This window comes from Silurus aristotelis (genome assembly GCF_946808225.1).
Source record: "Silurus aristotelis genome assembly, chromosome: 3".
Lineage (NCBI taxonomy): Eukaryota > Metazoa > Chordata > Actinopteri > Siluriformes > Siluridae > Silurus > Silurus aristotelis.
The window spans coordinates 3,701,933-3,727,994 of NC_139576.1; the positions used below are offsets into that span (position 1 = coordinate 3,701,933).

The 26,062-nt window shown below is 43.1% G+C and overlaps 3 protein-coding genes across 4 annotated transcripts; 2 read left to right on the forward strand and 1 right to left on the reverse strand.

The window, feature by feature from the left end:
• The first annotated feature begins 223 nt into the window (after nucleotides 1–223).
• On the forward strand, nucleotides 224–4,688 carry asnsd1 (asparagine synthetase domain containing 1). Its single transcript, XM_083536284.1, has 5 exons — nucleotides 224–293; nucleotides 392–455; nucleotides 517–1,872; nucleotides 1,980–2,161; nucleotides 3,236–4,688. Exons 3-5 carry the CDS (start codon nucleotides 523–525, stop codon nucleotides 3,480–3,482), a joined length of 1,779 nt encoding a protein of 592 aa, XP_083392410.1. The 5' UTR covers nucleotides 224–293; nucleotides 392–455; nucleotides 517–522; the 3' UTR covers nucleotides 3,483–4,688.
• Nucleotides 3,474–9,457, reverse strand: LOC310723379 (D-glycero-alpha-D-manno-heptose 1-phosphate guanylyltransferase). The gene is made up of 8 exons (XM_083536322.1): nucleotides 9,146–9,457; nucleotides 7,835–7,924; nucleotides 7,527–7,606; nucleotides 7,253–7,368; nucleotides 7,028–7,125; nucleotides 6,552–6,620; nucleotides 4,588–4,646; nucleotides 3,474–3,679 (listed from the first exon to the last, which is right to left on the reverse strand). The coding sequence occupies exons 1-8, from the start codon at nucleotides 9,335–9,337 to the stop codon at nucleotides 3,559–3,561; spliced, it is 825 nt and encodes a 274-aa protein (XP_083392448.1). The 5' UTR covers nucleotides 9,338–9,457; the 3' UTR covers nucleotides 3,474–3,558.
• Nucleotides 9,458–9,476: 19 nt separating this feature from the next.
• On the forward strand, nucleotides 9,477–25,996 carry ankar (ankyrin and armadillo repeat containing). 2 transcript variants are annotated; one of them, XM_083536263.1, is made up of 21 exons: nucleotides 9,477–10,271; nucleotides 10,470–10,910; nucleotides 11,309–11,472; nucleotides 12,290–12,405; nucleotides 12,497–12,677; nucleotides 14,140–14,362; nucleotides 15,531–15,732; nucleotides 15,814–16,022; nucleotides 16,894–16,998; nucleotides 17,493–17,740; nucleotides 18,662–18,785; nucleotides 19,977–20,218; nucleotides 20,427–20,580; nucleotides 21,279–21,440; nucleotides 21,518–21,624; nucleotides 22,574–22,696; nucleotides 23,899–24,057; nucleotides 24,160–24,277; nucleotides 24,354–24,463; nucleotides 24,553–24,765; nucleotides 25,870–25,996. In XM_083536263.1, exons 1-21 carry the CDS (start codon nucleotides 9,725–9,727, stop codon nucleotides 25,903–25,905), a joined length of 3,984 nt encoding a protein of 1,327 aa, XP_083392389.1. In that variant the 5' UTR covers nucleotides 9,477–9,724; the 3' UTR covers nucleotides 25,906–25,996. The 2 variants fall into 2 exon arrangements, with proteins under 2 accessions (XP_083392389.1, XP_083392388.1); XM_083536262.1 differs by having other exon boundaries at nucleotides 9,479–10,271; nucleotides 18,617–18,785.
• The last annotated feature ends 66 nt before the right edge of the window (nucleotides 25,997–26,062 follow it).

Sequence of the window (26,062 nt, forward strand, 5' to 3'; positions counted from 1 at the left end):
GGTTCCTCTCAAGTTTCATTCTCATGCCATCTTAGGGAGGTTTTCCTTTGCCACAGTCACCACTGGTTCACTCATTAGAGATAAATCTATAAAACTTTATAAATTCTACTTTTATAACCTTTTTATTTCTGTAAAGCTGATTTAGGAAAATGTTCATCATCAAAAGCTTTCTACTAATGAAATGAAAGGAAATTGAGCAGCATTTGTTCTCCTCCAGAAAGTCTTCGTCCAGCAGCCGAACAGCAACATCTTCTTCCTCGCGGACAAAGCAGAGACAATGAGCACCTGCCGGAGTGAGACTTCCTTCACCTTAAGGTTCTTCTTATAGCACTTTGATATTGGGCAGAACCTAAAACTTTTCATTCGATGTTTCTTGTTTCTATCCATGTAGGGAATCTGGACAAAATGAAGAAAGAATACCAGGATATGTAGAACCTGAGTGTGTGTGTGTGTGTGTGTGTGTGTGTGTGTGTGTGTGTGTGTGTGTGTGTGTGTGTGTGTGTGTGTGTGTGAAAGAGGAAAATGTGTGGGATATGCTGTGTAGTGAGTTTGTCTTCGTCTCAATGTACACTTCACAATCACGTCTACGAAAGGCTGCGGCGTCGAGGACCCGACCACAGCCAGGACATCACGAGAGAGGTCTCAGACCAACAGTACGGTTGTCTTTTCTCCGCTCACGTCCTCCATATGAGAGGAAGTCCGACCCCTCAGCCTCTGCAAGACGACGATGGGAATCTCCTCCTCTGGAACGGGGAGGTTTTTGGCGGGTTGACGGTACAACCTGAGGAAAACGATACCAAAGTTATTCTTGATCACTTGTCCATGTGCAAAAGTCCATCAGATGTGTTGTCCATCCTGGGTCAGGTTAAGGGACCGTGGGCGATAATTTATTACCAGAAAGAGGAGCATTGCATCTGGTTTGGGAGGGACTTCTTCGGGAGACGAAGCTTGCTTCTGAGCTGGGGGTCGGACCAGAGTTCCTTTATGCTGACCTCTGTGTCTTCTCGCTCTCCGGGTGTCGGTACATCAAACTGTTTAGAAGTACCAGCGGTTGGTGTATACAGAATGGACTTGAGGAGTTGGTCAAAGACTGATAATCTAAAAGTTGAGGTTTATCCATGGGGTTACCTCGATTCTGATTTCACCTGGGAAGGTCTTCCTGGTTCCATCTCCTTCGTCAAGACTGATTCTGGACTCGTTCTGTCGCCCAGAGTTCCTCCGATGAACATGTCCATAACTGGTGTGGAACCAAAATCTTGTCAGTCTGGTCAAACATCGACAGACAATCTTAAGAAACTTCTAAAAAGACCAGGACAGCAAGAAACTGTTCGGCGTCTCATAGACGTCCTCGGCGAGGCCATCCGGCGGAGGGTGGAGCACCTTCCCGATCGGTCCAACCCTAATTGCGCACAGGTGGCTGTCCTGTTTTCCGGAGGCATCGATTCTATGATTCTGGCTGTCCTTGCCGATCGCTACGTACCTCTGGACCAACCTATCGACCTCCTCAATGTGGCTTTTAAACTCCAGGAATCTAAGATGAATCAGGGGTCTGGGAAAAAAGGACGGAAAAAAGAGCATGACGACGTCGCGGCGACACTTCGACCGAGGTTTGACGTCCCGGACAGGATTACTGGGCGGGACGGTTTGCAGGAACTCGCGTCTCTGAGTCCTTCGCGGAAATGGAACTTTGTGGAGATCAACGTTACGCATGAGGAGCTGAGGGACAAGAGGGTGGAGAACATCTGCCACCTGGTGCACCCGTTAGACACTGTCCTGGATGACAGCATTGGATGCGCCATGTGGTTCGCAGCCAGAGGAACCGGCTTCGTGTCGGAGGGAGCAGGAGAGAGGCAACACAGGTCGACAGCGAAGGTAAGGAATCTTCAAAGGCAAAATTCTTCTGACCAAATGAGATGATATGCAACTGGTCACTATGCAGTCTGGGATTTCTTCATAATCAGTGATGTCCACATCGGCAGGTCGTCCTGACGGGTATTGGGGCGGACGAACAGCTAGCTGGCTACTCCAGACACAGAGTGCGGTTTAAATCCTCAGGTCTACAAGGATTGGTGGAGGAGCTGGCCATGGAGCTGGGAAGAATTTCCTCCCGGAATCTCGGACGAGACGACCGGATTATTGCAGATCACGGAAAAGAAGCGAGGTAATGCTATTGTTCTGTCATTCTAGTCTGTTATTTTGAAGTTAGACTGATCTCATTTTTTAATCTGATTAGCCAGAAAGGGTTGATTACTTTTCTTTAATCTAAGAGTTATTATAATACAAAACACGTTTCTATAGCGACGGCTCGTTCACAGGAACTCGGCGGTCCGACGTATACAGATTGAAAAACGCGTGCGATCGAAGAGTACGTTTTCTTTATCTAACATTTATTAGTCTCCAGTGTCAGAGGTCAAGATATAACGTTTTTTCGTTGCTGTTAATTTTCCTATAGAAACACGATAAGGGGTGTTTTCTTCTATTATATAATACTATAGATTGGACCCCAAATTAAAAAAGTTGGGACAAATGCAAATTAAAACTGCAATCAGTGATTTGCAAATCTCATAAACCCATATTTTATTTACAATAGAACAATAAGACCATATCAAATGTTTAAACTGCGGAAGTGTGCACATTTGGAAAGGCTCCATCAATGCTGAAAGGTATATACAGGTTTTATATCAACAAAGGCTTTCATCTAGAAAACGTCTTTTTCAGGGGAGGCCCTGCGTATTTGAGCAAAACAATGCTTACTGCATCTATATAGCATGACTTTGTGGTAGAGTATCCTGGTGCTGAATTGGACTTCTTTCAGGTTAGAACTTTCACCATTTAAAAACATTCATAAAGCGAAAAATACAACAAAGGAAACCCCGAACTGTTGAGCAGATAGAATCCTTATCAGACACCCATGGGACAACATTCCTCTACCAAAACCTCAAAAACTGGTCTCCTAAATTCACGGATATATATGGAAAGAATCACAGTGGTAAATGTGACAATTTTTTTTTTTTTTTTTTATCGTGTTGCAGCCGTCAAATTCTAAAATGACAATTTTTTCATCAAAACAGTAAATATTCTCAGTTTAAACATTTTTATATGTTTTTGGTTTTATTGTGAATGGAATATGGATTTATGAGATTTGCAAATGATTGCATTCTGTTTTTATTTAGATTTGACACTTTTTTGGGGGGGGATCTGTATCAAAGTCTTCTGCACTTATTGTTGCCCTCAGGTTTCCGTACTTGGATGAGGACGTGGTGAGCTTCCTGAACACCCTCCCTGTTTGGGAAAAGGCAGACCTGTCTCTGCCCCGAGGATTTGGAGAAAAGCTCCTCCTGAGGCTCACAGCTGTAGAGCTCGGACTCGGACCTTCCGCTGTACTGCCCAAGAGAGCCATGCAGTTCGGTTCTCGAATAGCCAAGCTAGAGAACAGCCGTGAGAAGGCTTCGGAAAAGTGCACGAGACTGAGCTCAAGTTAGAATTTTAATTTGTTTTTAGGACACGGCAAGTGGATCAGAACGTCTCCAGTCCCGTGTGAAAGTGTGTGCTCGAATGCTATATGGAATAAACTTCTGGATTCCGAAGTTCTTCTCTGAAGTATCTGTCGCACTCTTGATAAGACACGAGGTTTCCCACATCAAAGCGGCCGGATATCTCGTGGACGTACACCGGCCTCCTGAAATACATCAAAACGTTAATGGATATGTACATACACACTGTGGTTAAAAGCTTGCGGACACCCATTCCACATTAATCTCCATTTGCTCTTAATAACCTTCACTCTTCTGGGAAGATGTTCCAATAGATTTTGTGGAGATTTGTGCTCATTCATCTAGAAGGGTGTTAAAGTCAGGTACTGATGTAGGTGAGGTGAGGAGGCCTGGTCTTAAAATTCATCCCAAAGGTGTTCAATACAGTTGAAGCTTTATAGCAGGAGATCTTCCACTCCAATTAATGTAAAGTACATCTTCATGACATCTTCATAAAATATACAATTGTGTAACCAACTTTGTGGTAACAGTTTGAGGGAAAGGATCACACACTATTTCCAAAAGTATTGGGACACCTGACCTTTCCTGCTATATCCAAACTGTTACCACAAAACTGGAGGCTCTCAATTTTACAGGACGTCTTTAGATGGCGCTATAATACAAATTTGCATTCACTTGAACTTGGAAACCCAAAACCTGCTCCAGCATGGCGATGTCCCTGTGCACAAAGTGAGCTGCTTGAAGATCTGGTTTGCATGTTTTGGAGAAGAAGATCTTGAGTGGCTCTGATCTCATCCCTACTGAACACCTTTGGGATGAATGTGAACGTTGACTGCACCCCAGGTCTCCTCACCGACACATCACTACCTGCCTTTCATAACACCATTGTGGCTGATGAACACAAATATCCATAAAAACACTCCAAAATCTAGTGGAACATCTTCCCAGAAGAGTGGATGAAATTATAAGAGCAAATTGGGATTAAATATAGAGTGTGATGCTCAAAAATCACCAGGTGACCAATACTTTTGGCAATGTAGTGCATGTTGGGTGTCCAAATACTTCTGACTCCAGTGTGAAGAATGTGAATCACCTTGATATGAGCCATGAGAGGAAGTTCCCAGGTGCATCTCTCTCCTCGAGCGGCCGTGTCTGTAATGAAGAATAAAGAATGAATAAAGCTTTTTTTATTTAGCGCTGTTCCGTTCTCGATTCTGATTGGTTAGAAATTCTTTAAATAGTTTTTTTAACAGCAGATGTGACCACAAAGGAGCTAACGTTATGGTAAAGTTTCTATTCTAACATCTAAAAAAGTGTCAGTACTTTATATAAGTCTCATCCCTCCATCCTCCACCACTGCTCTACTCATCCCTCCATCCTCCATCACTGTTCCACTCATCCCTCTATCCTCTACCACTCATCCCTCCATTCTCTACCACTGCTCCACTGATTCCTCCATCCTCTACCACTGATCCCTTCATCCTCCACCACTGTTCCACTGATCCCTCCATCCTCTACCACTGATCCCTTCATCCTCCACCACTGTTCCACTGATCCCTCCATCCTCTACCACTGCTCCACTGCTCCCTCCATCTTCTACCACTGATCCCTCTATCCTCTACCACTGCTCTACTGACCCCTCCATCCTTCACCACTGCTCCACTGACCCCCGCACTCATCCCTCCATCCTCCACCACTGCTCCACTGACCCCCGCACTCATCCCTCCATCCTCCACCACTGCTCCACTGACCCCCGCACTCATCCCTCCATCCTCCACCACTGCTCCACTGACCCCTCCACTCATCCCTCCATCCTCCACCACTGCTCCACTGACCCCTCCACTCATCCTTCCATCCTCCACCACTGCTCCACTGATCCCTCCATTCTCTACCACTGCTTCACTGCTCTCTCCATCCTTTACCACTGCTCCACTGTTCCCTCCATCTTCTACCACTAATCCCTCCATCCTCTACCACTGTTTCACTGATCCCTCCATCCTCTACCACAGCTCCACGTAACCCCTTCATCCTCTACCACTGATCCCTCCATCCTCTACCACTGCTCTACTGTTCCCTCCATCCTCTACCACTGCTTGACTGGTCATCTCTCCAGGTACAAGGAAACCATGCTTCCAGGCTCTTTCCTGTTCAGGCACCAGGTTGGTAGAACAAACTTTTACTTGGTGTTTGAACAGTTCGATTTATCACTCTCGTTTTAAATATATTAGACTGATGGTATCCAAATAAACCAGCATCAAAATATATTTATTGACGGAGACTTTCGATCAGGATAATGGCTCCCAAACACCATAAATCTATATCTGCTTAATTCATGGTCATATTCTGACTAATGATTTGATGGACCATCAAAAGTTCCATGTGTTACCATTTTGGTAAAAAATTGTGTGTAATTTAAACTAAATCCTACAAATTCTATAATTAAGCAACCGAAGGTGTTTTATTTCCTACATTGTCAGAGATGCTAAAAAAAATCTCCAAAGATGATTTTTTTTTTTGCTATATGGACAAAGTATTAGGACACCTGACTTTCCCACCCGTATGGGGTTTCTTCCCCAGACAAAATTGTGTGGGACGCCTTTGGAAGTGGCAGCATGAAATCTTTCCTTCACTTGCACTAGGAGACCCAAATCTGTTTCAGCATTGCTCCTGTGCACAAAGCCGGCTCCATGAAGATACATGGTTTGAAGTGGAAGATCTCCTGCTATAGAGCTCCAAACACTGTTGAACACCTTTGGGATGAATGTGAACGCTGACTGCACCCCATTCCTCTTTTGTGGCTGAATGAATCTCCACAAAATCTAGTGGAACATCCCAGAAGAATGGAGTTTATTATGAGTGCAAATGGGGACGGCATGTGGAATGGGACATTCAGTAAGAAGCGCATACCAAACTTATGGTCAGGTGTCCACAAACTTTGGGTTATCAAGAGAATAAAATCATAATTGATGGAAATAATAAAAAAGGCACATTATGGATAATAAGCTTAAGATGATAGACTAGATATTATGTGATATTCTGAAATGAGGATCTCAGTACCTCCTTCTCCTTCAGGAAGATGTCCAGCAGAGGAAGAGTTGTTCTTGAAAACAAGTAAAAACAGGGACACTGTAAAAGATAAAGACTTTATTAACCCCCGAAGAGATAATTTCACCACAAGAGCAGTTTAACTCAACTGCATTCAATACACACTGTGGCCATAAGTATGTGGACACCTGACCGTACAATTGGCATGTGCTTCTTTTTGAACATCCAATTTCACATTTAGTCCCAATTTGCTGTTGTAATAAACTTAAATCTCCTGAGGAGATTTAGATTTAGACTTTGTGTAGATTTCATCATAATCTCTATAGCAGGAGATCTTCCACTCCAAGCAGATCTTCATGGAGCTGACTTTGTGCACAGGGGCATTGTTTGGTAAAGAACCACATATAGGTGGAAAGGTCAGGGGTCCCAATACTTTTGACCACACAATGTAAGCGGGCAGGTTTAAAGACGTGTGTGTTTTTACATACGGCGCTGCGCGAGTGTGTCTCGGAAGGCAGAGGCTTTTCCTTCATACGCTGAACTCGGCAGTCTGAATCCAGCTCCAGGATGCCATACTTTGACGTTTCTGCATGCACGTGTTTCTCATTTCAGTCATTGACACGTGATGATGGAGTATAACGTATGAAAGCGTTTGCATATGCGTATGATTTTGTTGTAACTGCAAATATTTGTCTTTGTGCTGGGAAGCTCACCCTCGTCCTTGCACTGATATGAGAGCACCAAGTTGCTGTCTTCGCTCTTCCTCTGCACCTTAGTGAAGTGCTCTGTGATCCTTCTGAGGCTGAAGTCCTCTCTAAACAGCGTGTCACTGGGAAACAGCAGGACTCGAAGTTCACTGATTGCATTATTATTATTATGGGTTTAACATCCTACACACTGCATACAGCAGTTTTCTCAAAAAGATAAAACACAACTCCAGGAGTTTCCAAGAACTTTCCAGGAGAACCTCGTAGAGGAGATACCCACCCTCCAATCACGATGACATTATCAGGCTCTGCAAAGTGATTCAGTGCCAGGTGAAGGCACGCAACTGCCCCAAGTCGCTCCTGGACAAACACACAAAGGGGTTAATATGGTGCGACAGGTTGATGAGAGATTGTGGCATGATTGGATCGGATTGTGGCGTGATCGGATCCGATTGTGGCGTGATCGGATCGGATTGTGGCATGATCGGATCGGATTGTGGCGTGATCGGATCGGATTGTGGCGTGATCGGATCGGATGATATCGATTACACACGATAACAGGAGTCTAACGTTCACATTTTACTGTACCTCATTACTTCTCGTCCCATCGTTAAGGACCTGAACACTGGAGAACTCCTGAGCCCAGAGCTGGAATGCTTCATGGTAAAGCGCATTAGTCTGTGGAGAAGATGTTCAACAAATAGAAAACAATAAATCCAGAGTTTTTCCAGATTGAATTTCCTTTGACCAATCAAATCTATTAATATCCAGATGTTCCACTTTATTTTCACTGAAAAATCCTCCCTGTGCCTCTTAAAACTTTCTGAAGGTGGAGATTTCTTGTGATCCACTTCATCTCAGAGCAGTTCAGTAAGATTTTATGCAGTGACTGGGCAGGCGGTTCCATGAGAGATATCACTCCAGACGTCTGTCTACTCTCTAAATAACAGAACTGGAAGTCTGTTCCAATGAGCCGCAGTCCAGACGGAACTGCATGGTGTTAAAGTATGGAATGGTTGCCATGTTGGTTCCTTTTACACTCCGGAATAAATCTCGAACCATCCCTGCTCCAAAACAACCCACAAACCATTAAGCTTCCACCTCACTGTGTGAGTGTGGGGGTGGGGGGGGGGGGTGGCGTCTGATCATATCTTCTCTCCTGTTATTTGCTGAAATGTCAATATTTCTCATTGTGCCGTTTTCAGCACATCAACCTGTTTCTTGTCATTGTGCAGCTTTTTAAATCTTTCACTGGTGTATCATTTCCTCTCACACACCACAGACGTAGACTAGTTTATGAAGCTCACAATGAGCAGGCAGAAGGCAGTAAGAAGTTTGGGGTTGGCGTGGATGAGACAGAGGGAGTCAGTGATGAGAACATGACTGAGAACTGACACATTCCTGATCACCTGATCATCATCATCTTTTCTCTGCTTGTGTTCTATACGGTGGATCTTCAGCCTGCATACATTCATTAGAGAACAACATTCTTATGTATTCATATATTAATATGACATGAAGTTCAGTTACCAGCGTGACACTAAAACAGGTAGTAATAATCACTACTTTCTAGCGATCGAAAGGAGGAGACAGAAGAAAGGAAGAGACAGAAGAACACAGGAAGAGACATAAGGAGACATAGGAAGAAGGAAAGAGAAAAGAAGACCGGAGACAGAAGGAGAAAGGAAGGGACAAAAGAAAAAAGGAAGAGACAGAAAAAGACAGGAAACAGAATTAGAAAGGATGAGACGGAAGAAGAAAGCGGAAGACAAGAAGAGACACAAGAAGACAAAAGGAGAAAGTAAGAGACACAAGAAGACAAAAGGAGAAAGTAAGAGACAGAAGAAGACAAAATGAGAAAGTAGGAGACAGACGAAGACAGGAGAAAACAACACTCACGACTACAAGCACTTGATCTACACACGCAGACCGAGTGAGCGCTCTGAGCCAATGGGACACTAGGGGGCAGTCTCCAACCGGAAGTAGAGGTTTCGCAACACCACGTAAATGTCCAAAGTGTCCACTCTGGTCCTTCTCAATGTCCCTTTGCAGCCTCGTGCCATAACCTGCAGCCAGAATGACAGCTTTCATCCCGCAATTGTCTTATAACATCAGAATAATGAAAGCTGAACTTTATATCTCTATAAACGCTCTTTATATTTTCCAACTGGAACAAATAAACACCAAACCGATTCATAAACCTGTACTTCCGCAGACTGATTCACAAACCTGTACTTCCGCATACGTCATGGTGACCACGTGACTATCGTGGGTTTAAAACAACGGAGCAATGGCGCCATCTTGTGGGCCTAGAAACAGCGTCTCATGTTGCCATGGCGACATACACTTTCAAAACTATACAGTACATCCAGCCGTCTGGCGCTGTACCGAAACGTTCATTCCTCGTGTCTAATTTCTTTCTTTTTCTTCAGAACTGAAAACAAGAAAATAAAACCATAAGACTTTCAGTCACAAGTTATGGAGTTGTTAAATATCTCATCATCAGCAAGCTCAGCTCAAGCATTCTTTGAGAAATATGATTGGAGAGAAGTTCAGGAACTGCTCAGTCTCACCTCGTGCAGCTGGTTCCTGGGTGGAGATGATCTCATCCAGCATGTAGACCCTCCACCTGGAATGATCAGACAAATCCAAGATGTATTTCACCCCAATGCTCTCATCCTGGCCCCATGTGACACTGGGGTGTGTATGGATTACAGGGTGGTCCATCAGATAATCCGAGAACTCACTGTTGGAATATACTGCTTCAACCAAGTGCCATCCATCAGCCTGGAGCCCAACCCCGATCGGAGCTCTGCGTGTCACCTGACCCCGGCCTACTGCGACACCAAAGTTGGGCAGATTCTCCTAAACATTGATTACACCATGAAGGCCCTGTGGCATGGAGCATACATTCCTAAAGAAAAGCGGCCGATGTTCCTGGAGCTTTGGAGGTCGAGCATGAGTGTGGATTCCAGCAAAGTTCCTCAGGCTGAAGAAGAGAAGCTTACTGAGTTTCTTACAGCAGGTCGGTCTGTCTGTCTGTCTGTCTGTCTGTCTGTCTGTCTGTCTGTCTGTCTGTCTGTCTGTCTGTCTGTCTGTCTGTCTGTCTGTCTTCCTTCTCCCTCAGGTTGATGAAGACATCTCCAGCATGGCATGTTGGTATAAAGATGTAGTATATGGTTATTGAAACCTCTTCCTGTACCCCATGTGCTCTTTTCTGTAGGTCTAATGGACATTTCTGATGACCCGTGTTACCAGGGCATATACGACGAAGAAAAACACAACTCTGACCCAACTTATGACCCCAACAGTGCAGAGGAGCAGAAGCTCTTCTCTCAGTATGCTGAAAACATCTTGCTGAAGATCACCTCATACCTGACCTCGGTCCATCAGCACGAGAACCTCTTCACCTTTGAGGGCACACACAGTCTGTCTAATGTGGTGCGGCTGACAGAGGACGGTCTGGAACTGGGCACGTACCAGCGTCTGCAGCAGAGGCTCTCTCAACACGTGAGGCTGGTAAAGAAACGCCTTGGATGCAAAGTGGATCTGGCCCGGGACCTGGCCTACCTAAAGCTCATCAGCTTCCTCGTGCCTTTTTTCATCGCCTTGAGGAAGAAGATGAGGATTCCAGACCTGTCTCAAATGGTCCTGCCTATTTCAGGTCTGTACCTGAGTTTACATAGTGTCCTTAAAAAAAGCTAGTATCTGTCTGTCTGTCTGTCTGTCTGTCTGTCTGGCTAGCTGTCTGTCTGTCTGTCTGTCTGGCTTTTTATCTGTCTTTCTGTCTGTCTGTTTGAATGTCTGTACATTCGCTCGTCCCTCCATTCGTCCATCTGTTATCTATCTATCTATCTATCTATCTATCTATCTGTCTGTCTGTCTGTCTGTCTGTCTGTCTGTCTGTCTGTCTGTCTGTCTGTCTGTCTGTCTGTCTGTCTGTCTGTCTGTCTGCAGCAGGAAGCTGTAAACTAGACCAATCTTTACTTCCTGTTCTGTAGAAAGCAACCCATCTGGTAATATACCATTAACAGGGCTCTGTGTTCCTTTTTATTCCCACAGGTGACACGCTGAAAACTGAGCGAGAGCTACCGCCTCTTCTCCTTGGACCAAGATTTTCCTGTAAGCACTTTCCGTTCAAGCCGAACGAGCATTTTCATCTTCACGGTGAGATCGAGGTTGATGTAGGCACTCCTGAGCTGAAAGACATCACTGAGGGCATGAGGGTAAGGATGAGTCCAGAAGGTCTGAATGCACACTACATGATTTTATCCACGATGTCCCAGTCGCAGACTACATCGGAATAACAAACCGCAATGCTCTGCAAAAAGTCCCTACTACACAATCTTCTCTGTCTGTGAGCTCTTTCTTAGACTACGCTAATATTTCCATATTTGCTGTTATAATATCCTCCACTCTTCTGGAAAGATGTTCCACTAGATTTTGGAGTGTTCCTGTGCTTAATAGGTGTTCAGTAGGGCTTTATAGCTTTATAGCAGAAGATCGTCTACAGTTTCCAAACCATGTAAAGTACATCTTCATGGAGCAGGTTTGGACCTCCTAGTTCATCCAGAGGCATCCTATACAATTGATCTGGATGAGTTTGCACATTTTTTCATTTCAGCGATGCCTTTCAGGTGAAAGCACTGGATATTTTATGAGGTTATGATTGGGATAGATGGGAACATATAGAGGGAGCTGATCTCAGATCAAACTTCTGGTTGCTGTTTTAAAGATGGTGTCGATTCTTCAGTAAAATGCTAATTTATAAACTAGTTGTTTAAGGGGAAAAAAATCCATCATTTCTGGTTTGCTGAAACATATTTGGGTCTCCTAGTTGAAGTAAAGGAAAATGTTCATGCTACCACATCATAAAACGTCCTATGCACTTGTGTGCCTCAACGTTGTGGTAACAGTTTGAGAAAGAACCACATATGGCTTGAAAAGGCAGGTGCCACAGGCCAAGTATTTCTGTCCACATATTATAGAACAAGCAATTAACACCTGTTTAAAAAAAATGTAATATGATGTTTTCTTGTCCAGGCTGCTTTCATAACTCTGCAAAACCACGGAGTAGGCTATTTAAACGACCTGCTTCGGCAAGACCCCACCTACAAGGAGAATTTTCCTATCCCCGTCAGTGAGATCGATGGAAAATGGTAGTTCAAGGACAAGCTTGTTATTCATACCCATGTTTCATTTGTGTGACGTGTCACCTCGTACTGTAATTATTTCTCCACTGTTCTGCAGCTATAGTGTGATCTCTATTGCACTGGCATCCTTCTATCCACAACCTAACACCGTGCAGTGGTGGGAAGCCATGAACAAGGCCATCAAACTTGCACAGGAACAGAGACTGCCGCTAACCGACTTTCAGCTTCATGAGCAATTTAAGAAAACGTTTGGTTACGACAAAGCCATACAGTGCAAGGTAACGTGAAATAATTCGTAAATCTATGGGCTGTAGTCAACGCTGGTGATGGGAGAGTCAAAGTTACGTTAGTATTTGCATGGCAGACGTTAAGCAACTTTAAGGTCCAGGGCTTGAGGTCAAGTTTTTGCACTTGGAAATTACATTAGAGGGTATATCAGTAGGAGAATGCTGAGGATGGAGCTAGGACGGAGGAAAAGAGAAAGACCAAGGAGGAGGTTTATGGATGTGGTGAGGGAAGACATGCAGGTAGTTAGGTTGAAAGAGGCAGATGTAGAGGACAGGGGGGTATAGAGACAGATGATCCGCTGTGGAGACCCCTAGTGGGAGAAGCCGAAAGGAGAAAAAGACTTGAGTGAAGTTTATACCTCTGAAATTTACCTACGAGGTGGTATTAAAAAGTTTCGAGACTAGCACGCCACAGATCCAGTCGCTTTCAGCGAATGTCCACCCTCAGATGCCTTAAAACCTACCAGTCGTGGTTTTTTGGTCGTGGAGATGATGGGCTCTTCCAGTGTGAAGACTGTTGCTTCATCTCAGGGTTGCACCCGTACACCCAAGTTTCCTCAACCTTAACGATCCTCGTCACGAGAGATGGGTCATTCCTTCATAGGACGGAGTTCTTGGTAGACTTCGATGCGTGTTCCTCCTGCACGGCGCATGTTCATATCACACGTGATATGAACATGCGCCGTGCAGGAGGATGTTCATATCACACGTGAGGATTGCCTGGACTGTTCTGCATGGCATATCGACAATGGCAGCAATGTTGTATTTTTGTTCTCCAACGATCATCATGCACAAGTTGCCGAATGGTTTCGACATTTCCGGGGGTTGAGCTCGTTGAAGGTCTTCCTGATCTGTCATCGTTTTCCAGTGATGTTCTACTGCTCTTGAAGCACAAGTGCCAATCAAAACACCTTAAATGACTCGTTGCAGCATCGCTGTAATCTTGCTGAATCATGTCAAACGTCTGTGGAAGATTTGCACAGTTTCATGCTCTTCGCTCTTTGTTCTAACTTGCTGCCCATGTGAAATCGCAGACATGTTAATGCACGTGGTCAACACAGCACCAGTTGCACAGCTCTTGATGCCTTCTGCTTCCATCTGTTGGCATGTTACAAAACTCGTCTCGAAACCTTTTGATACCATCTTCATATTAGCCTGTGATAGAAATTGAAGACAGTGGTTTAAATGAACAAAATAGCTTCCACATATTATTCAGCAGCCTATAAAATAGCACTTGATCCAGCATATTGTATTATTTCCTTTTTTGTTAAAAATTAAATGTAGCTTATGAATCTGAAATATTTCTGCCATGTAAATTATATAAGCATAAAGACAAGCGACAATATTAATCTCTTATTATTGCAAAGGAGTTTTCAGAACAAATGCCACTGTAATTTCTCTAGATGTCACCGCACAGTATTGTGGTTGGAGCTGAAGTTTGTTTTGCCCACAGAACGTACCGTTTGGACTGCGTGCAGCTGCAAAACGAGGCCTCTCTGCCGTTTTTTACACCCTGAGCAGTAAAACCCCTCCTGGCCACCTGGGGGAGCTGGACGAACAAGGATACTCTTTAGTCCACCATGCTGCCATGTATAACCAGCCGCACATCATCTACCAGTTGGCTGCTGCCGGAATTAACCTTAACCAGACATGCGTCGGGAGGTCCATCTGCTCCAGTACATTCACCCACAAACACCAGTGCATAAAAAGGGTCCAATCAGATTTTTCAACATGACTTACATTTATAGGGTTTCCCATTAAAACAGGAAGTTTGGGATCATGTTATAGGAAGTCTGGAATGATGTTAAAGCTTGATTGACAGTTAAAATTGCAAAAGCTTAAGCTTGACTATTTCTAGTCGAGACACAGTTTAGCCTCAGATCCTGTTCTCTGGCTGACAGCAACGTGATCAGGAACTTTATGTGGTCTTCTACTGTTGTAGCCCACCTAGATCATGAATTTAGTGCATGTGGGGATGCTTTTCTGCTCACCACGATTGTAAAGAATGGTTATATAAGTTACTATAGCTTTCGTGCCAGCTTGAAACAATGACCGTTGAGTGTAGAGTCTACACAGCCAAAATTCCTTTTAGGGAAGTGGTAGATCAGTGGTTATGGCCCTGGATTACTGATTGGAAGGTTGGGGGTTCAAGCCCTGGTATTGCCAAGCTGCCACTCTTGGGCCTGTAAACAAGATTCTTAACCCGCTCCAGGGGCACTGTATCATGGCGATACAACCCCATGATTCCTGGGGCATGAGAAAAAAAAGATTGTGCTATAATATGTACATAAGATGAATAAAGGCTCTTCTATGCCTATACTTCTGAAACACTACCTTTGATTTCACTGTTACAGCATAAATGATACGAGCAACTTACAATTATCTCATTTATAAAACTGAGAGTTTAAGAGCCTTGCTCAAGGGTCCAGCAGTGGCAACTTAGTGGTGCTGTGATTGGAACTCATGAACTTCAAAGCAGACATCCAGCATCTTAACCACTGAACTTGTTGCTCGAACGTGACCCTTTGAAAGGTAAATAAGGTGCTTTGTACTTTACAGTACATTGAAGTTCAGAGAGCGCAAAATCTTCCTCAAAGGGCACAAGAGCGACAGCTTGGCAATACCGGGTCTTGAACTCCTGACCTTCCGATTAGAAACCCAAAGCCACCCCCTCTCTTGGCGTTGCCTTGCCTTGCTTTGCTTGTGTATTGCATTTTGAGGTTAGCCTTTCCACTATGTTTTTAGGTCAGGGTGACACAGCGAAACGCTTACATCAGTTGAGAGAAAGTCAAACCTGTCTGTCTATAAACTAATTTCCTTTTGCGTCCTCTGCGTTTCTGTCAGGACTCACGCCGCTCCACCTGGCCGCTCAGTGCGGCTCTCTCGAGGCGCTTAACTGTCTGATCGCTCTGCGAGCCGACTGCACACTCGTGGACAGGAGAGGCTGGCTGGCTGTACACTTCTCAGCCTTTTATGGACAGGTCTCCTGTCTCCGGGCCCTGTGCAGAAAAGATCCCAGCTTGCTGGATGGATACACGTCTGCAGAGTAAGTTGTAAGGTTCAGTATACCCATATGCATCTGTGTTAAGTGTTCAGGGGGACTCACAACCAAATTGGTGTGTTGTAGGTATTGTGGCACGCCCCTCTTACTCTCAGCCATGTCAGGATCTCTGGAGGCACTGGACTACCTGCTGTCCAATGGGGCAAACTGGAGAACGAAAGACAGCGAGGGCAATAACGTGGTCCAGCTGGCAGCTCTTTACTTTCACACTGACATCCTCAGGCGCCTCATTCAGCTAAATCTAGATGACCTTCCTGTGTGGAGGATTCTTGTTGGTATGCTACCTTCCTGCTTCCTTTCATTATTTAAAAAAAAAAATTAGCATTTACCTGTTTGCACATTAAGGCGGCAGTCAGTAATTTTTCCGAGCCCATTTATTGACATGAACAATTTCGACAAAGGTTGGAATATTCAAACAACTTAAGGTTTCCTACCTATGGCCAACTTGTCATTCTTCTGAGGTGTAGATTTGACAGCTTGTTTTTTTTTATGGTTAGCTCAGCTCTTTAGAGCATAGTATTAATAATGCTAATGTTGCATGGTTGGTCTCTGTATTTTAAAAGCATGTATTTTGACGAGCTCAAACCAGAGACAACTTTTTGTCAAAAGTTGCTCATCCGCACTGAAACTTCCGAAAACGTTATGTCTCTGTACTGCACATGAGCAAAACATAAGACACTTTGACCTGCGTCATTTACACCTGCCATTTATTTACTTTCCTGCTCTTTAAAATTTTGCTGCAATGACTGAAAAATACATCATCATTTTCATGAGACTTCATTTTCACAGTCGCTGTCTCAGTGTGGACAAGGCAAAGAAAAGAAGGAAAAAATAAGTTTTCAATCAAATAAGGTCCTTTAAATAGTGTCATTGGGCACACCTGTGCTTAATCAATAAGAGCAGTGGTCCCCACCCCCCGGGCCACGGACCAGCACCGGTCCGTGGGTCAATTGGTACCGGGCCGCATAGAAAGAATACATAACTTACATTATTTCTATTTTATTTATTATCTGATTCTGAACTATGTTTTATTTTGGAAAATGACCGGATTCTCTCCTTCACATCTGTCTCAGATAATATGTATTAGTATTACTTTATTTATTAATCTTTATTTATGACATCTGCGTGTGTTCTTTGTGACTTCAGAGATGTTACAAAGCAAAGAGAACAAGAGGTTAGAGATGGCTGTCAGATGCATCGAGGCTCTCTGTGTGAACGCTGACCCCTTCTGGAAGGAGATCATGGATTCAGGTTGGTTCTCAGGACAGTTTTATGTGTTTTTTCCTCTGTGTATATTAGAAGCAATTCACATGCGATTACATGAATTGGTAAAGAATGGCCCATCATATTTAAAAAAAATAAATCTGGTTATAGTTACATTTAATCTTCCAAAGAAAAGTCTCATCTGTTGGAAAACTTAACCACTGATCCTCCACTAGAGGTGGTAGTTCAGTGGTTAAGACATTGGCCCTTGGATCAGAAGGTCATGAGCTCAAATCCCAACTTCTCAGTATTAAGTCGCTGTGCCAAATGCCATAAATGTACTAATCGTTACCATGGAAAAGATACTGTATTAAAAAAAAATCAGTGACTTAGTACTTTTTAGCTGCAATACTGTCAGAGCAGCTGTTACAAAAAAAACTTCTGACCAATGAGAATCGAGAACTCGGGAGCACTGTACTCTATGTACAGTAACAGTGTGTAACAGTGCCGAGTGTGTACATGTAATGTATGTATTGCTGCAGGTGGGATCCCAGTATTAGTGGACATTTTGCTCAACGAGAGGCCGTTGTTCCAGCGCATGGCAGCGGCCGTTTTGTGTCACATGACAAAGAACCTTCCGGTTTGTGAGGAGCTGGTGCGCTTTGGTGGCGTCCAAGTGCTTATCAAACACCTCGGCAACCACGATCCAGAACTTCAGTCGCGCTGCACCGTTATCCTGACAGACCTGGCTGGTCACAGCGGGACGTATCAGACTCAAATCTCTGAGCTTGTGAGTGTTCAACGATCTCTGGGATCAATTATTCATCGAATAACATTATTTCTATATAAATAAGATAACAAAATCTGCTGCTCAATGGGCTATAATTCCTTTTTAGCATACTATATGCTATTCTGTAATATTAGTCATCTGTGTTATGTTGTTCAAGAAAAATAATCAGTAACAGTTTGATGGAATGATGTGGAGCTACTGTTTAAACCCTGACGTCTATCATCCTGCTACATCAGCAACTCCGAACGTGTTATATAACTCGTATAGTAGAACCGTTTTCCAGTTAGACCCATGTTACTTTTTGTTAGCACTTTAGCTTTAAATAACGCTAAAATTGAAAAAACAATAGAACCAAAGCAGCTAAATTAAAGCAAAAGCTCAATAAATTCATATTGACATAAACCTGTGACTTTTTGTTCAGACCCAGACCTAAAATTCAGACGATACAATACAATACATACAATTCAATACGATACCATATTATATCGATATTATGTATGATATTAAGCGGACGATACAATACAATATATACAATGTGGTATGATGCAATATGATATGATCCTGTACCTTACATATTATACAATATGAACGATACGATACGTACAATGTGATATGATATGATACGATACAATACAATACGAATTATACAATACATAAGATACATACAATATGGACGGTAGGATATGATAAGATACATACAATATGATATGTACAATTCTCAGATTCCAGTACAATATACAACCACGTGTCATCAGATATATTGAAAAACTACATGCGGAATAATACGTATGAGCATTAACTGTATAACAGTGAAATGATTGTCTGCTTTTCTACTGTATGTGAAATGTGTTTTTATGTGTTTGTGTGCTCTATGAGGATGGGGTTGCCCCTGTGGTTCAGCTGCTGACCTCTGACCTCCAGGACGTGCTGCTGAATGCTGTCAGGTGTATCCGGGTGCTTTGTGTCGCTTGTCCGCAAAACCAGACCATGATGGCAAATTGTGGAGCCATCCAACAGCTGGTGGATTTACTCACCGTGAACTCTGGTACATTACTCAGGAAAAGAAAAATGTTACCATGGCAACACTCAGTAATGACACCTTATATATGTGTAGATGGATGGATGGATGGATGGATGGATAGATGGATGAATGGATGGATGGATGGGAGGATGAATGGGAGGATGGATGGATGGATGGATGGGAGGATGGATGGATGGATGGATGGATAGATGGATGGATGGATGGATGGGAGAATGGGTGGATGGATGGATGGATGAATGGATGGATGGCTGCCAGTACATGTAATTTAACTGAAACGTTTTGGTAGATGTTTGGTAGATACATAGTTACAATCTGAGTTCCCTCAGGAACATATTAATTGCCAGACCGCAAGTTTGTTTAGTCTCCGCCTTGCACTTTCAGCCCACTGTCACTTTTATTTTTATTTTTATATTTAAAAACATACACAACAATGCCAAGGGTATAAAAAAAAACAATATAAAAGAAACTAGAGTTAGCACAGTGTCACTGTGGCTGCTCGCTCCGTACCAGAAATACAATTTGCACTGCGTAATAAAACTGATTTAATTTTACGCATGTGCGAAATCGCTGCCACTTCCTTCTATTGCCAACGATTTTGAGCCAATTCCGCATATCGAGGGAGTGAATGAATGTATGAAGGGTATAAAGAATAAAGACTTTCACAGAAGTATGCTGAAATAAGTAGAACAGTTAAGTAGATCATATCTTTAGAAAATCTAATTTTATCCTATAAATGGATAAAAAAAAACTGTTATCGTAGACAAATCTTTGTGGTATGAGGGGAATTAAACACTTTGGTTTTATAGGACAATCATAATCGTATAATTTCCTATAATCTCATGCCCCAAAGTGCTTTAAATGGTGGCTGGGCCCTTGAGCAAGGCCCTTAACCGCCAAGTGCTCACTTGTAAGGTGCTCTGGATTATAGGAAGTGGAAAGTGGTAGCCTAGTGGATAGGATGTTGGACTTCTGCTCGGAAGGTTGTGAGTTCAAATCCCAGCACCACCAAGCTGGCACTGCCGGGCCCTTGAGCAAGGCCCTTAACCCTCAACCAATCACTTGTATAAATGACATAATTGTAACACATTTTGTATAAGAGCCAAAATGACAAATGTAAAATGGCATCTTTCGAATTTTATAAATGTATGTGTGTGCGTGTGTGCGTGTGTGTGCGTGTGTGTGTGTGTGAAACAGATCTACTTCAAGGAGAAGTGTGTCTGGCTCTGGCTGAGCTGGCCCACGGCCACAGGGAGAACCAAGACCTGATTTGTGGTGCCTCTGCCGTGACCTATGTGGTGCAGATCCTGAGCTCTAGAAAAATCTCGCTCCAGGTGAAAGCTGCCAAAGCTCTAGAAGCCATAGTGCACCAAAACCCTACCATACAGGAACAATTCCTTAACAAATCTACCACCAGGCATCTTCTACACCTCCTAAAGGTAACACGATTACTCTTCAGATTTGGATCAAATTGCTCTCTGGTTGAATAGTCAACGGATTAATCCTAGACTCTAAACCATTCATTTCATTTATATGAGGTTTCTACACACTTGGAATAATTATAAGTCTGGTTCCATCCATAGTTCTAGCAATGCAGATAAATGGTAAGCCTTTTGTAAGAATCGTGTTCCTGTTCTGGTGCCACAGGTTTTCGATCAGAAGGTGAGGGAACAGGGCGCGACGGCTCTATGGGCCTTAGCGGGACGAACCCGGAAGCAGCAGAAGCACATAGCCGAGCTCATCAGCTACCGTTTCATCCTGGATCTGCTCCTGTCTACGTCGGATAAAATGCAATACGTAGGTAAGGCCGCGGGGACCGGGACCGGACAGAGCTTAGCTCGTTACAGTGTGTACTATTCCAAAACCAGCATCTGGGGTCCCTCGTAAATTTAAACTAAAACCTTCCCAGTGAAGCTGTCATCCTGTATGATCTCATGAGGTTAACAAAACTGAGTGCCAAGTGCTGTAAAAAAAATACAAATAAATAAAAAAAAGCACTCGACGACACGCCGATGACAGGTCCTGGATAAACCGTGCCGAACATTGATAGACGTGCGTTTGGCCCGAACGTTCCTCCTGCTACTGTGAGAAGGGTCACGTCCGGCGGGAAAGCCAGCAACACTTCCTGCCTCGAGATGCTCTTCTGTCTGTTAGACTCATAAGGCGTGCAGGAGCGCACTCAGGAATACTTGACCCCCGTCGGGATTCCGCTCCTCGGCTCGCTTTACGCTGCTCTTTTTCTCTGCTCTTGTTTTTGCCATCAGTGTCCATTACTTACATGACACGGTCACCGGGAGTTCTCATACTACCAGGTTTAAACACTTCCTCCTGTCTGGCTCTGGAGTGTGACAGGTCTGTTTAAAAGCTCCCGTCTAGCAACTCCCTTCGGACGATTTGCAGCCAGAGTTGTTCTCGCATTCGATCTATAAAATGCAGCATGTGGAACAGGTCACCCGGACCTTATTATTTTTCCGACCTGTCTGCTTCTATGATTTGCAGGATGCCAGGCGGTGATAGCGCTTAGCCGAGACTGCCACGCCCACCAGTACGGACTGTGTAAGGAGAACGGAGTGCCACCGTTGGTTCGGTTGCTGCGTGGATCCCGGACTACCGAGAGAACGCTGCTCGCCGTCATCGCCGCACTTGGGACCTTGTGCATCGGTAACAGTCTTCCAATCCTACAGCAAAACGATTTGCGTACAAAACTTTCATATTATAGAGGGTTTCTCTGATTACAGGTGTGGCACACAAGAACAACAAAAACAGCCAAAATGTGATCTATGAGGAAAAAGCTATTCCGACCTTGTTAGAGCTTCTCCGAAACCACAAATCTCTCCAGGTCAAGGTACATAATGAGACTGTTACCACACTGTTAGCAAAAATTGTTCAAAGCACATCCTGGGGTCTTTTATTTTCTCCTCAGCCACATGTTGTCAGACACTATTGTCTATTTAGAGCTACATTTCACTTATGCTATAGCAGCACTAAAAAATAGGAATGGAGATTCAGCAAATCACAAGTTAACGATGTGATGCATCGATTGAAAAAAGTGTCTATTGGATACAAGTTGGCATTTGTATGTATAACATATGCATCTGTAAAAGAAACGGTTTATTTCAATAGAATTATTAGTATATGCACTATACCTTTGTTGAGTAATCAATAATTTGTGACCAATATTTGATATGTAGATTGATTTCTCCTCGCTAAACTGAGCACGTTCTCTCAGCCCGGAGCTCGGAGACCGAGGCGTGTCCTGAGAGTCACATAGAATACAGATTAACATGGCAGAGGTAGAGCTGTAACTTCCTATAGACAGAACAGGAAAAGATCATCTGGCTTTATTTAATCTTTTTATTTTATTTTTTAAAGGGCCATGCGTTAGAACTCAAATGGCACTAAAGTAAATTGATGATTTGCCGTCTGTCTGAACCGAAGAAATAAAGCTAACTATTTGTGTCATATCAAATTGCAGAGCATCATATTTTTTTCCAATCCGATTATTAAATCGAATGAAACTCATATCACACTGCATCACAATTGGGGTGAATTGTATCGCATGGGAAGCTGCTTCGTATGTATCTCTAATGTATATATAGAGACTCCTTTCATGAGTGGGGTATAACGTTACAGACAGTGTATCAATGAACACGTTTTTTGGTCTTATATGGACTGTCTGATCTACAAATCCCTGTGTTTGTTATTATCACAGAATTTATACATTATATCTAAAAATCTCAAGCTTATGATCAGACCCGTTTTTATAAACGTCACGTTCTTGTGCACCACTACAGGTCCAGGTCTCTCAGACTCTCGCTTGCATCTTGATGGGCAACCAGCAGCTTCAGACGGTCTTTTGGGAGCAGGAAGACTTCTCCTACGACATCATTCAGGAGCTGCTACAAGCTGAAGACAGAGTAACGTGCACTTTTATTACAGCTCACCGTACATTTCATGCCCTAGTTAGTGATATTTATTTATCATATAGATCATATTCTGTGAGGATTCTGATTGGATGGAAGGAAGATCATTTCAATAAAAATTTAATTTCTATAGCGATTTTCACAATGGACATTGTCTCAATGCAGCTTTAGAGAAGATAAGAATTATCGAGCAAAGTTCACTTATATTTCAATTGATGTGTATTTATCCCTGATGAGCAAACCTGGGGGTGACTGTGGTAAGGAGAAACTCCCTTAGATGGTATGAGGAAGAACCATGAAAGGAACCAGACTCAAAAGGGGAATCTATCCTCATCTGGGTGACACCAAGGGTGTGATTATAAATCATTACAAAAAACATTACAAACATCATAAGTGTGTAATTATGAGTAATGTTTTTTTCTACAGTGGGTTGGAATTGTAGAACCAAGAGCTCCTGGGCATCTCACAACTTTGCTTAACATCTGAGATTATTACAGATTCAACACCAAATCATCCATGCCAGAGCCTTTCAAATGTTCAATGATGGAAAAATTTTCGAAATCCTAATTAAGTGGGACGCAACTAGCACTGGTACGTCTCTATTTGGCTCAGGATCCTCACCAGGTCTGAAATCTCCATGAGGTGGAACACAACTGAAGCTGGCCCAATCTCTGTAGGCCTCGGGATGAGTAGAAAAGGAGAAGCAGTGAAGAGAATTGAGCTTAGCTGCTGTTGATAATATTAACATGCTGATGTGCATTTGATCCGATGGACTGATGAATGAACGCACTGATTATAAAAATCTGAAACCATAGTAACATCTAGTTTCCTGATGACCTTACTGAGCTCCGTTGAAGATTTTCTCATGTGGTGTAACTTATATATTCAGCAATTTAGAGTAATGGGGTTTGAAGATGAGTTTGATAAACTGGAGAAGAAAAGTGAAAGTGAAAAACGTGAAATAAAACAAAAAGGGCACCAGGATTGAACTCCAACAGCTTCATTATTAGTAAAAACGTTCTCTTTTTCTTTCTAAAACCTGTCTACCAAAAATAAGCGTAATCTGGTGCCCCCGCAGCAGGTTGCGCCCAATGCACTAACATCCTCTAACACCTTCCACTTATCATTAACATGCACCATTTCCTTTACACTTCAGTTCGGATTTGTATCTGATCAGATTCCGAATGTTTCCTCAGAGCATCTGTCTGGAAGCAGGACACGTCCTGGCGCTGTTTGCATACAACAATCCGAAGCAGCAAGCGGTTATTAAGAAAAAGGGAGGCGTTCCGGTCCAAACATTCGAGACCTTTTTGTTTTCAAATGATGAAACCGAAAGGGCCAAAGCTGCATTTCAGGTTTTCCAGAGATCCATAAAGTTTCTCTATAACTATCAATCATTACTATTACATTAATCATTCCTGCTGTAATGAATCGTAACTTTTTATGTTTCCGTACAGATGATTGTGCTATGTAATGTGATCACTGGCTCTGACCAAGTGACCCTGACTGCAAGGGGAGTCACAATTCTAGTGAAATTACTGCAATCGGATAAAAACTCTTCAGTGATCGTTACAGGTGAGCCCAAAACCCTTCTTTGAGCTTAAATACTACAGACAGTTTTCTCATATAATATTGTTTTATGTAATTCTAGCTCAGTTTTTAGCCAGCCTGGCCCACATCCGAGCAGGTATCCCGGATGGCATTGTGACTATGGGAGCGATAGAGCACCTCTCCAACCACCTGTACTCCGAGGACGAGGAGGTACACCAGATAAAACAAATCTAATCAAATCACATCTTTTTGTGTCTTGTCCGTGTTTGTTACTCACGCCGAGCTTCATCTTCGCCCAGGTACGCACGGCCTGCGCTAACGCCCTCGGTTACCTGAGCTTCAATCAGTTCGCACATCGCCTCCTGCTGGTGGAATGCAGGAAAAATCCACAGACGTACAAAACGCTGAGGGAGCATTTATCCGAGGACGCCAAAATATGCCGCAAGTTCACAAATGAGTTCAGTAGACAGAGGAAAGTGGGGCTTCCATCACTCGAATATCGCACCAGAGAGGTAGATTCTTATCAGAATTTGAACAAATTTAGATGGACTGAATTGAATTAAGTGGTAGCTCAGTGCTTAAGATGTTTGACTTCTAATCGAAAGGCCATAAGTTTAAATCCATGCTAAGCTCCTGCTCCTGGGACCCCGAATCAAGGCCCTTAACCCTCATGTGTATAAGGTCATCTGCCATATCTTAAATGTGCCTCAACCTGTAATGGGGTTACAGTTACCACCATGACGTGGATGGATTTCCAATAACAGCATGTCCTGAAGTGTTTTATTCATCTTTCAGATGTTTCAGGAATCAATGAGATATCACAAAGCCATATTTACTTCCTGTCCTCTCATATAAGCGGTGGACGAAGTACACAAACAATCTACTTAAGTTAAAGTAGAGATGCACTCAGTAAAACATGACTCTGAAAATGCTCCCTTTAAACTCTCACTTGAGTAAAAGTACAAAAGTTTTTGCCTTCAAATGTACTGAAGTATGATTTATTGTGGCTTTAATGTTCCTGTTATCATTTTTTTCAGAAGATTCTTCACTTAATCACCTCAGTTTATGTGAAAAGACTCGAATGTGACTCTCAGCACACTGATCTATTAATAGAATGATATTAATGACTCAAACACTGATTGATTTCTATTACAATCATCACAAACCCAAAAACTTCTTTTCAGTAAAATCACGTAAATCAGGTCACGTGTGTTTTGGTTAGTTTGAGTCTGGAGCTTCTTCATCATTTATTCCTCTTTAAATGTTCTGCTTGATGTTAAACTGATGCTGAAACGTTTGTTGGTGATCAGTAGATACACCAAGCGCCGATCAGAACACGTGTAAAACAGAGCGTGCGCTCGATCCTGATTGGTGACTCGCTGCGTGTTTCACCAGTTAAGTTTTTATCCTCGTAAATAAAAAGAAACGACTGATTTCACAAAATGTAGTTGAGTAAAAAAGTCAAATATTTGACTTTGAAATGTAGTGAAATAACAGTAAAAGTCTCCCCGAATGGAAACACTTTAGTGAAGTTGCAGATATGCAGAAAAGCTACAACAGGAAACGAATTACATTTACATCCTTAAACTCCACCACTGTCTCATATCTCCTTCCAGGTGCACCAAACAAAAGAAGACCTCGCACGGGTCTGACAGAACCCACACTGCCCTGAAGCTAAATCGGCCCGCCAAGCTGTGATTCGTCCGATCCATGCCTGGAAACGCAGAGCCTCAATCCTGACAGGGGTTCAGAAGATCGACATGCCAAACCAGAGCTACTCTTATTACCACAATAAATACACAGAAATAA

What these genes read in the sequence shown, in the direction of transcription:
- asnsd1 (XM_083536284.1), top strand. Translation starts at nt 523, where the DNA reads ATGTGTGGGATATGCTGTGTAGTGAGTTTGTCTTCGTCTCAATGTACA. An exon ending in AACACAGGTCGACAGCGAAG is followed by an intron (nt 1,873 to 1,979) that starts GTAAGGAATCTT and finishes CCACATCGGCAG; the next exon opens with GTCGTCCTGACGGGTATTGG. An exon ending in GATCACGGAAAAGAAGCGAG is followed by an intron (nt 2,162 to 3,235) that starts GTAATGCTATTG and finishes TGTTGCCCTCAG; the next exon opens with GTTTCCGTACTTGGATGAGG.
- LOC310723379 (XM_083536322.1), bottom strand. Translation starts at nt 9,337, where the DNA reads ATGAAAGCTGTCATTCTGGCTGCAGGTTATGGCACGAGGCTGCAAAGG. An exon ending in ATGGGACGAGAAGTAATGAG is followed by an intron (nt 7,607 to 7,834) that starts GTACAGTAAAAT and finishes GTGTTTGTCCAG; the next exon opens with GAGCGACTTGGGGCAGTTGC. An exon ending in CTCTCATGGCTCATATCAAG is followed by an intron (nt 3,680 to 4,587) that starts GTGATTCACATT and finishes GATGTATTTCAG; the next exon opens with GAGGCCGGTGTACGTCCACG.
- ankar (XM_083536262.1), top strand. Translation starts at nt 9,725, where the DNA reads ATGGAGTTGTTAAATATCTCATCATCAGCAAGCTCAGCTCAAGCATTC. An exon ending in TGTGTGGAGGATTCTTGTTG is followed by an intron (nt 16,023 to 16,893) that starts GTATGCTACCTT and finishes TTGTGACTTCAG; the next exon opens with AGATGTTACAAAGCAAAGAG. An exon ending in CTCTTCAGTGATCGTTACAG is followed by an intron (nt 24,278 to 24,353) that starts GTGAGCCCAAAA and finishes ATGTAATTCTAG; the next exon opens with CTCAGTTTTTAGCCAGCCTG.